Source organism: Stegodyphus dumicola, chromosome X1, assembly GCF_044657685.1.
Source record: "Stegodyphus dumicola isolate Sdum_Otavi_A_Nest chromosome X1, ASM4465768v1".
Classification (NCBI taxonomy): domain Eukaryota; kingdom Metazoa; phylum Arthropoda; class Arachnida; order Araneae; family Eresidae; genus Stegodyphus; species Stegodyphus dumicola.
The window spans coordinates 63,568,748-63,580,935 of NC_140780.1; the positions used below are offsets into that span (position 1 = coordinate 63,568,748).

The window sequence follows — 12,188 nt, forward strand, 5'->3', positions numbered from 1 at the left end:
CATTTGCATCCAGATGGCTAAAGTCCGCCAGAACTTGTACTTTATTCTTATTAACTTCTATTCCTTATAAATAGTCTAGCTGCATGGAATTCCTGTTTCTGCCATGTGTAATGAAAATATGATTAGCTTTTCTTTAAATATATCCTTCATAAAACTATCTCTCTTTTAATAGATTTATTACACATATTGCCTTAATTACATCAACATGCTAAAAATTTATTAAGAGATCAGATTTATCATATTTATTTACGTTACACTACTTGCATATATGTTACGCTAAAATTTGACAACTACTGTTACCTACTAAAATACACAGGGCAATTCTTTTAGAACTGACCTATTTCATTGGGCTGTAGCTTTGTTAAAAAGTATTCGATTTTAATGCAGTTTGCGGAAAAAGATTTAAGAAAGGATGAAAATTTAGTGGTCTATCCGGTTTTTTGATATGCAATGCCAAAGAAATAAGGAAACCCACTTAAACTACAATCATCAATCTTGAGACATTGTGGAGTGTTGCACCGAACATGGAGTGGCAAGTTCGGTTATACTCATGCCAAGAGGGTGGTCATTTTCAACACCTACTTTACGGTAAGTGATTACAAACCTTTACTAATCATGTTTGGTATGCCACATGGCAATCAGAGTTTTTAACAATGTTGAATAAGGCACAAGGCATCCCTCCTTGTATATCATTTCTCAGTTTTCGTTATTTCTCCTTTTTTTTTTGGCATCGTACATCAAAAAATAAGATGGACCACTAAATTTTCAACCTTCCTGAATCTTTTGCCACAAACAACGTTAAAATCAGATACATTTTAGCAAAACTACACCCTTATGAAATAGGTCAGTTCTAAAAGAATCAACCTGTATAATTTTACTGAAGCTGTTTATTAAACTATTGTAAATCTAATTCATTTCAAGTAATGAAAACAAATGCATACATTAACAGTTACAATAATTACATTTTGTGCACTCCTTAATTTGTGAGTTATTCTTTTGAAAATTTATTAATGATAAATACCACATCAATACTGCTAAAACAAAAAATTTTGTGTTCTTTGCATCAGAGTATCCATCTTAAGTACACCTTTTGAAACAAAAAATTGCAGAGGAAAAACTTCATGTAGTATTATTGCATCATGAATACATGTTACATGGGAACTTTTCATTTATTTAATAAAGAATTATATAATGAGTCAAGACACAACTGAATATCTTCACTGGATTACTTGCAAACAAGACTTGCAGCAAAAATTTCCTGCAAATAAAATGAAAACTTCTATTTTGCTCAATAGGAAATTTGCATAGGGAAAGCCATAACACTACCTCGAAATGTTAGGAAAAAAAAGTAAGAAAGACTTCAAAAACTTAGTCTTGCATTCTACATGACTTTTTGAATCTTTTTCACAGTTAACATTTCTAATTTTGTTGTTTATCTTTCTGTTTGCTTTCTTATTTTAATCAGAATGTACATGAATACATCTTAAAATAGTATTTAATACTGCAGACTGAGATCATAATTAAAGATTTGTACTCTGATGGAATTTACTCTTACTACTTTTAATTGTGCACTGATTTCTCATTTACTGAATTTTTTAAAATAGCCATACATAGTAACTAACAGTTAAATGCAGGAAACTTCCAGTATAAATGCATTTTAAGCCTTTATCTTTATACTTATAAGCAGAAGATAAGGTTAGCCATAAAACATCACTAGTGTAGTAATTTAAATTATTTTTATTTTGATCAAACAGCCTGAAAGTGTTATCATCATGCACTAGAATATCAACTTATTTGCATTAATTTAAACAGTATAAGGCAGTCCATTCTAATTAATCTCAAAAGTCAAATTTTTAAGCAAACTTTGTAGAATTATGATGGACAGGTATAAAATTTTATCACAGTTTCACAGTAATATTTTAGACAAAACAATGCTTAATTTCTCTCCTTAGCAAATTTAATCTGAAACTTTGAAAATGAATTGTTGCGTTTGAATTCGATAATTCAATCATGGAGCAGTTTTCAGTTTAACTTTAGACAAAGCTGCAAAAATTGCTGACAGAATCTTAGAAGTAAATCCAACCCTAGGGACTTAACAGTCTTTTGAGGATAAACTATTTTAAAAATAATTTTTCATTAAATACGTTTGTTTTGATTGCATTTCCCTGCTTGCCAAATTGCACTGACTGGTCAAGATATGCAACTGTGAAGGTTTTCATCTTATTAAAATTCATGTTATTGTTAAAACTTGTGTTTGAAGTTTCTTTCAACCCTGTGTCACAGCCCAGGGTTTGTGTGGCGGTTTCGGCCACTATACCACAATCATAATAGTTCAGTTTCTGATTTATGAATGCAAAGTGTTTGCCTTGGAAATTTCTCTTTTCATACTCTGCGTGGAAAATTTACCAAAGATACCCCATATTATCACTGTAACAAGTTTTGATATAATGTTCCCTTCTATGGTCAGATAAGCTCAATAATGAGACCTACCACTTGGCCAATGCAAGTGAACACTACTCCTAACATACAGTTTTTACTTTGCTATGTGTCCAACTCATATTATCATGCATTCATTAAAAAAAAATAAACTAATCCTGTCTAAATAAATACGAATGATTTCTGCTGGTGCCATAGGCATTTTGGGGAAAAAATGTAGAGAATGCACATGTACCACCAACAAAGAAAAGAGGTGACTTCTTTGCCTCAAATTTTGTATTGCCTGTTCATTCCTAATTGGAGAACAAATGTTTCATTCTTGGTCGATACCGACTCTAGCATGTCCAAATATGATGTAATTGGGGCATTTGAGACCTTTGAAAAGCAATTACGCATCCCCACTTCACACGTTTTCAAACAACGGAACTTTTGAAGGGAGACATGCAGATTATCAAGTGTTTAATGACCAAACAATAAAAGATAAATACCCTATCGCATGCTTAGCTAATTTTACTGCTGCACTGCATGGTACCAAAATTTTAGTCATGTTGAACTTATTAAGGCATACCATAAAATACATATCAAACAATACAATATTCATAAAACTGTTATATGCAAACCATTCGGTTTATTCAAAAGTACCCATATGCAATTCAACTTAAGCAATGCATCCATGACTTTTCAACATTTTTTTAACAGACGAAGTCACGCGAGATTTAGAAGGTGTTTATGCTTTTGTCGACAACTTCCTCACAGTCTTTAAAGATTCTGAAAAACACTGCAGACATTTGAAAGGCCTTATTTTCAAAACTTCAGGAATGTGGACTTGGCATAAGTGTTTAAATATGCACCTTTTGTCAAACAGCTATTGATTTCTTAGTTTTCACTTCCATGAAAATGGAATTAAACCTCTTTCTAACAGTCAAATGTATATTATATTTTCTTCAACCTACCATCCTTACTCAGCTTCACCAATTTTTTCGCATGTTTTTGCAGATGTTTCATACCTAAAGCAGCACACATTTTTTTTTCTCCTTTAATAAAATTGTTAGAAGGATGCACCAATAAAAATAAATCTTGCTCCCGTATTCAGGACTCATCCCTCACAGTTAAATTGGAACGAAAATGCTGAACAAGCCTTTATTGCTGCCAAAAATGCCATTGCTCAGGTTACCCTTTTCAGACACTCTATTCCTGGAGCCCAGTTAAGCATATGGGTAGATGCTTCAGACATCGCAATCGGCAGCACTCTTAAGCAATTGTCTCAACAAATGTGGGAACATAAAGCATTTTTCTCAATGAAACTCGGATAAAAGTCAATAGAAATGGTTTGCGTATGACGGAATTATTTTCAGCTTATTCTGTAATAAAGACATTACGACACATGTTAGAGGACAGAAATTTTTAAATTTATATGGATAAAAAAACATTAATATATGCTTTTAAGAAGAACCCACACAAATGTTCATCTCGGCAATTACATAATTTAGATTTTATTTCTCAATATTCTACTGAAGAAGAAATCAATGCAAGGTTCTAAAAAACATTGTTGCTGTTTTTCTTTCCAAAATTGAAATTGATTCCATAATAAAATTTCCATTTTTGTTTTCTAAAAAAATTTTCTGATGCTCGATAGCATGATCTGGAGTTACAAAAGCTTCCCAAAAACAATACATCATTTTTGATGTTGGAATTCAAAACTAGTCAATACTCTGATGGCAATTTTCTTTATTACATCTCTACAGACATTCCTCATCCATTTGTTGCAAATTTCTTTTACAGACTCATCTTTAATCATCTGCATAATCTATCACATCTAGGAATTGCAGCTACTACACAGCTTATTCGTTATCATTATGCATGGCGCAATATGAAACATCATATCAAACATTGGAGGAAATCCTGTGAATCTTGCCAGAGATCAAAAATCACCAAGCACACTAAAGCACCACTGGGTATATTTTGTCTTCCTGTAATGTTTTTTAAAAATCCACATGGATATTTTTGGCCTGCAATTCGGCTTACCACAATCAAAAGGCAACATGCACCTTTTGACTCTAACAGATAGATTTTCCAGATGGCCTGAAGGCATACCTATCTCTGATATGAAAACGGAAACCATTTGCAGAGCTATTTTCATATCATGGACTCCTCACTTTGGCTGCCCATCAGTCATAACAAAAGACCAAGGTTCCCAAACAGGTCTGCAATGTTTGCAGATTTACTTGCATTTTAGATACAAACAGAATCACATAGCCAATCGTCCAATGTAAAATGGCATTGTTGAACACTTTCATCGACATTCGAAATCCTCTCTCCAGGCTCTCAAGATCAATAACTGGACTGAAAAACTCCCAGTTATTCTGACAGCCATTAAGGATGATCTGCAGACATCTTGTGCAGAACTGGTATATGGCACAAATCTCAGACTGCCTAGTGAATGATAATGACATCTAATATACGAGGGCCATCCAGGAAGTAGATTACGTTTCCGTCTGTGTCCGCTAGGGGCGGGGCTAGCGCGGCCATCTTGGGGTCAGAGCGTTGTGCAGCTCAGTCTGCATCTAGCCGTGCTAGTGAGAGGTTCGTGCTGTGCTCCGTTCAGATACTGTGACGGTTTGAAATGTCTGCGTTAATTGAAAATCCCGCGAGCTGCGAGGTGCGCTCAGTAATAAGGTTTCTGACTGCAAAAAACTGTAAACCGATAAAAATCTATCGGCAGCTTCGTGAAGTGTATGGGGACAACATTATCACTGAAGGTGGAGTGTGTCAGTGGGTCATAAGATTTCAAAATGGCCGAACCAATGTTCACGACGAAGATCGAAGTGGGAGACCCAGCATAGTGACCGCCGAACTTCTCGAAAAAGTCGATGCTAAAGTCCGTGAAAATCGAAATTTCACAATAATGGAACTTTCTTTGAGTTTTCCACAAATTTCGCGAAGTTTGTTGCACGAAATCATCAGCGAAAAGCTTGGTTACCACAAGTTTTGTGCAAGATGGAAGGCAAGAAGAGGTAATGAAGTGGTTGAAGGCGCAGGCGGCCGAATTTTTCGACGAAGGAATTTCCAAGCTCGTACATCGCTACGATAAATGCCTCAATTTGTATGGTGACTATGTAGAAAAGTAGTATTTGAGTGTGGCTTTCATCTGTATATAATAAAATTTGTTTCCTATACTTTGTTTATTTTTTTATTCCAAAACGTAATCTACTTTCTGGATAGCCCTCGTATCTGACACTTCATTCTTCCTAATCTTCAACATAGAATGCAACAACTAAACCCAACAGTGACATCTGCAATGTTGTCAAGATAAATATTACTTAAGTTCTACCTTAAAATCCTGTATACATGTATACTTATGTTTCAATCTAGTAAAGCCACTGCTGCACCAGCAATACGCAGGTCCACACAAGGTCCTTACCAGAACGAACAAAACTTTCACAAATGAAATAAACGGCCTTCAATCTGTGTCTAAAGACCATGTAAAACCAGCCTGCTTGCTTTCAGGCTCTGATTTACCTGAACTGAAATAGACAGAAACTTAAAAGAAAGTTCAACAGAATAAATCTGCTAACGAACTCCCTAGACACAAACTGTCACAAGATCGGGAAGACGTACCACTTATCAAAGAAACTGGCTTCTTACAATTTTATTTTTTTAATTTACTTTGTCACATGTTTATCATTTCCTTTTTTATACATAACCTTGTCATATGTTGAATCACTTTTTGATCTCTTCTAATATTTGCATTCTATTTTCGTTATTAAGAGGGGGGAAATCAACAGCATGGATGTCTGAAATGTTTCATAATCTGAATCCTTTGAGTTGCCATCAAAGGAGCTGGAGGGGGGGGGAACTCGAGCAATAAGAGAATATAATAATGATAGCAATAAGAAGCATGCCTTGTACCCATGTTTCTGCTGATAAATACAGCAACCCTAAGGAAAAGGTTTTGGAGAAGCACAGAATTAGAACAGAGACTGACCATGAAGGAGGAGTATGCAGATCTGGTCCTGAAATAAAGATTAATTTTTTTACTGTGTATTAGGTCCGCAGTGAGAATATTTAATGTGACATAGACAACGAGGATTGGATGGATAACAAGATGCTTCTACAGTCCTAAATAAATGTATGTATACATGTGAAAATACATGCAGATTTCTCAAAAAAATGGATGTATAAATGCAGTAGTATATTTAATAAGAAAGTAGTTAATTTACGCATTTTTTTTACTTATTACAAAAACTGCAGATTTTTTACAAAACAAAAAAGTATAAATTTACCTACATTTTTACCAAAATTAAACATTTGTGAAATACAAAATTGGAAAAATTAACATGAATTTCTGCCAAAAATTATGTAAACCCTTGACATTTACATAAATTAAGTGTGCTCATTTGCATGTATATACCTAAATTTTACGTATATTGTAACATAAAAATGTATGTAAATATCTACTATTTTCTTACACCACATTTTATCATATTTCAACATTCAAGGTTTATGTTTCTTAGGCGAAGAGCTATTTGTAAATTACCCCTATTTTCTGCATACAATTTATGAATGCATACTGCCTAGGAGGTCACTAATAATTAATTTATATTCTGTTGCATTGATACTGAACCGCTATAATCAATATAGTGATTAGCAACACTGACTGCTGTACAAATGAGCCCAGGTTTGAGTTCCGAAGAAGGAGTGGATGCTTGAAAGTGTATAAAGTCTGTGTGGCATCACAGCACTCAAAATACTGGTGAGCTAGAAGTCCTCTTCGGTGGTTTGGTGGTATGGGAGAGTGGTAGGAAATGCTCAGACTGCCTCCAGGGCTGTTCTCCATAAACTGGAGCAAAGCTGCACAAGTTAATACAGTGATATTATACTTGTACAGATGCACGAAATCTTTGAGAGTGAATTGATTAGTGGGGATTCAAAATTTACTCCAGAGCTAATTCAAAGAAATGATTCTTTTTATTGAGCTAATGAAAGATGATTCCATGAAAAAGAGTGGAGTCTGAAATTCATTCACTAATCAATTCACTTTACTAAATAAGCTAATGCCTGATTGATGAAAAAACAGTGAGCTCTTTTAGAATTCACCCAGAGCTCCTAGAAACGCTCCTGGAAACTTTCAGTCCCATATTAGAGGAGAAAAAGAGTTCTGTTAAAAGTGAGTTTAATTTTTATCATTTCCCAACTTCTGGAAAAATTTTACACTACAATTTTATTCTTAGTTATAGGTAGAAATGTTTTGAGGCATCTTAAGTACAATTGAAAGAAGAAAGTTCAGGTATTAGCATTTGATTGAAATGATTCTTCCGATCCCACTGCTTGTGAGATTCCTTTCAATCTTCATTCCAACCTCGTTAACCATTCCCTACCCCACTGCTCATTAAATTCTTTCTGTTCTTTTACTTCATCCTCTTTAATTGCTCCAGATTCACTGATCATTCCTTATGTTTTTCATCAAAGTTACTGTTCGTAAGCGATGAGTTATCCAAAAGAACTAATTCAGTTCAGTTAGCAAAGGGTTCTGATCTAATCCTATTAAAAGAGTGGTTCTGCCCATCTCTACAACTAATGGTGAAATTCTAGTGTCCCACCCACTTGACACTAAGTGCCAAACTTGGTCATCTGTTGTGGCTGACAGCGGAAGACAACAAGTAGTAAATAGTACTGAATTATAATATGCTTGACAACTGAAGTTCACAAAGTTTTTTTTTTTTTTTTTTTTTTAATTTGCATTGCAACTTATAACAGTGTCATAAAATTATATGCCCCTTCAAACTCACTTTTCTGCATTTTCCTTAACGTGAAATTCAATACTGAATGCTTGATCCACTTTTCACCTTTTTCTTTAGTAAAAATGATCTTCATATTTCTTTGGGTTAATGACAATAGATACTTACTGACATCTGGCTTTCAAAAACCAAACCGGAAATTAGCATACTTTGATGAAGCAAAGGATACCAATATTATAAAAATGAATCATTCCTATTTGCACTTAGTGAAAAAAATTTAGCAAACCTTTTTCATATATTCTGTTACAGGATTCTGTCGAATGAAATCTGTGCTTTCTGCGATATAAAATCTCTCTGTATCACCCAGGAATGTATTCTCAAATGCTTCTTTATATATAGAAAGATTCTGTCCCTTTGCAGATGGATCATCTTCATTTAATCCCAATTCAACTGAAAGAGAAATTTTACCATGCAAATTAACATGATTATAATACAGTAACACCAAAACCAAAATTACACAATATATTTCAGGATATGGATAAAGTGAATGGTAAAACAGTATCAGAAATCAAAGATGATCTAGAAATCCATCAATCATACAAGATTTTAGTACTGAATTACAGATACATACTTCATTTCCAATTATTGAACGTTACTGATTTAAAATCAGCAAAAATTGCTGAAAATTTTGTTGTCAACAAACAGAACATATACCCTGTTCTTTATAATACTTTATAATTTAAGTATTTTCAATGCATAAATCAAAAACATAATGGACAAAAGCTAAAAGCATTACCTAAAACTATGGGCGGACATACTTTTAGTACACACAAGGCACTGCATGAAAAGGTCAGATTTTCCATTACTTAGAGCACAGAATATTTAACATACAAATTGTTTCCTCTCCGATGTAACCTAGCATTAATAATAATGCTGATGCTTCTCAAAGATTTCGTGCATATATTATAAATTAAGAATAAATGAGCAATAATAACTATGGAGAAAGGGTCAAAACTCATCAAATTTCAGATTTCTGCACCAGTCAGATAAGCATATATGTCTTCACAGGAAAAAAGGTAACATGCTTGTAGTATAATGTTTTAAATCAAATCTATTTCTCAAGCTTACCAGTTTGGTAAGTCCATTAAAATGAACCTCTTTAATGGCCTGACCAGCTTTATCTGGTTAGATTTTTTGGCTTACTCAGTGTATATTAGTTTAAAATATTTTACATTTTTACTTTCTTTAATGATGTAAATGTCATTTTAATGAATGGAAATTTATGAAAATGAGAGACTAAAATTTAAAAAACTACAAATTTAGATAATAAATGCTGTTTAAATACAGGTCTTTATAAACAAATCTAAAAAAATGGGCAAATGAAGAATGCCATGCCACTCAGATGATTAAATAAACAGAATTAAAAAAGATGCCATGGTAACATACATATTTAAATAAAAAGCAGCAATATGCCCTCTTAAATATGACAGCATAATTCACTCTTATTACATTGTTTCTCTAAATTGTGCATAATTCAAAATTTTGTGAGAACTAGAATAGCCTTTCCCAAAAACTTACAAATTTGACACACACATTTTTTCTACTAGAGTAAAGAATAATTTCTAATACAAAGCTCATTAATTTGTGCACAGTAAATTTTTACATAATGTAAAGTCTCATCATTTTAAAGACACAGGCTAATTGTGAATATATTATAAAAAAATTACCATAACAGTTCATGACACCACTCACAAGTCTAGTGTTGATAGTTTCTCCGTTGCGCTCTTTCTCTATTAACTTTAAAACAGCACTAGTAACCTAAAATTAGAATGAAAAAAACTTATCAAAACCATGCACACATTTAAAAGAAAATAGCCCATCTCCTATGCATTATAACTCATAAACACTAAACTGATACTCAAAATTTTGCAAAAACTAAAACTGACAGCAAAAAATAGTAAATTTTAAATATGACAGACTGCCTTTAAAAGCACATAATGGATATTTATAATATTTTTTATAGAATCATTACTATAATTGCAACTTTCATCCTCATATTTAACTACATGTGTATTTAAATATCGTTTGTAAAAGTATTCGCACATGTATGCACCATATCTTTTATTGTATTTCTTTGTCCCTTCAACTACTTAAAAGTTGATCTACTTAGCAATAAAATAAGATGGAAACCAGCCTCCTATGTATATATATTTTAATTTTTAAAAAATAACGAATATCAGTTTCATCAGGTGGGTATTAAATTCTATACGAAAATGTACAGCATTAATAATTCCTATATATCATGGAAATATTATTTTATCAATTCTTCAAATGTTAAAATATCACAGCAATGAAAAACTGTACATAGTGTATTTTAACACGTTGAGCACCACACATATGTTTTAGGCAATCCCGTTCAGGCCATGGGCTTCGCTTAAAAGCACTGGTATTGTAGGGCCAATGATTCGTATCGCGGTAGAAGATAGCAACAAGTTGTGAAAAAGAAGACATTCTGTCAAACAAAAATGCAAGAATATCTAGAAAATGACAACATAAACTCCGAAGAAAACCGGGAAATGCCTCTGAAGTACAAAAATATTGTAAATTACGTTATCATAAAAATGCAACAGAAGCTGGTAGAGTAATGGCCAGAAAAAAGACTAAAAGACTGTTGTCACATTTTGTAATAGCTGCAATGGAGAACCGTTTTTATGTTTACCGTGTTTCAATGAAATCCAATGAATCAAAATTAAGAAAATTTTAAATAAATTTTGTGTAATTTCATAAAACTGTAAATTTTATAGTTATATATGTTACACGCTGTCAGCCAGCGGCGGTCAACGCGGCCTAAACGAAAAGGTCTAGTGTCAGCCACAAATGGCTGAGGCGACCTAAACGGAAAGTTTAGTGCAGCCACAGATGGCTGACGCGGCCTACACGGAAAATCTAGTATCAGCCAAGGATAGCTGACGCGGCCTAAACGGAAAATCTAGTGTCAGCCACAGATGTCTGACGCAGCCTAAATGGAAATTCTAGTGTTAGTCACAGATGGCTCACTTGGCCTAAACGGAAAATCTAGTGTCAGCCACAGATGGCTTATGCGGCCTAAACAGAAAATCTAGTGTCAGCCACAGACAACTGACGTCACGCTCAACGTGTTAATTATGTATAAACTTTATGACATGCACATAGCCCCCTTACATAAATTACCACAATACAGAGATAGTGCACCAAAAATTAGCAAACCATATATAATTGTACTATAAAGTAATGTTTGCCAATATATATATATATATATATATATATATATATAATTTTTATAAAGAAATACAAAGAGAAAAACTGTAATGAATTTCAAAATTTATATATATATGCATACTTGACAACCTATGACACTCAAAAATCGGGAGATTTTTCACAATGTTAAAAAGACTTTAAATGAGGAAAATATAGTTTTTAATAATGAATTAACTTTAAATAGTAGCTAATTCTTAAATGCAAGCAACAGAAAAATACCTTACACATAAAAAACATTTTTATTACTTGCATCGTTTAAGAAAACAAACAAAAAAAAAAAAAAAACACCTTTAATCAGTTTTCGTACAAATGGTATAAAAAGTGGCAGATTTTGCTTTCTTTAAGAAAGAAACTTAATAATTTTGTTCATAGCAATTGCTATGTAGGCCTGCTTTCACTAATAAAAGTTTTCTAATGTGTCATCACTAATATTAGATCTAAATTTAGTCCTCGTTTTCGCAACAACACTGAAAATCCTCTCACACTCTGCAATACTATTGGGAACTGTCAAGATGGCCAACATAATTCTAGACAGTTCACTCAATTCCATCAGCATCTTTCAGTTTTCCAATTAAACTCCACTGGGTGTCAATCCTAGCTGATTTTATAACTTCATCCAAGTTTTCTAATTGTAAACTGCTGTTATGCAGCTTTTGGACCTGTTTCAATTTTTCCTCCTTTTTAGAACTCCTTTCAAGATAATAATAAATATCAACA

General features: G+C 33.1%; 1 protein-coding gene across 3 annotated transcripts in view; it reads right to left on the reverse strand.

The window, feature by feature from the left end:
* The window catches only part of Cul1 (cullin 1), a 151,315-nt gene that overhangs the window by 71,949 nt on the left and 67,178 nt on the right, over positions 1 to 12,188 (reverse strand). For all 3 annotated transcript variants that reach the window (XM_085808005.1, XM_085808003.1, XM_085808004.1), the window contains 2 exons: positions 9,902 to 9,992; positions 8,461 to 8,624 (listed from right to left, as the gene is read on the reverse strand). In XM_085808005.1, the coding sequence (XP_085664131.1) occupies positions 8,461 to 8,624; positions 9,902 to 9,992 (255 nt within the window). The remainder of the gene's footprint in view (positions 1 to 8,460; positions 8,625 to 9,901; positions 9,993 to 12,188) is intronic.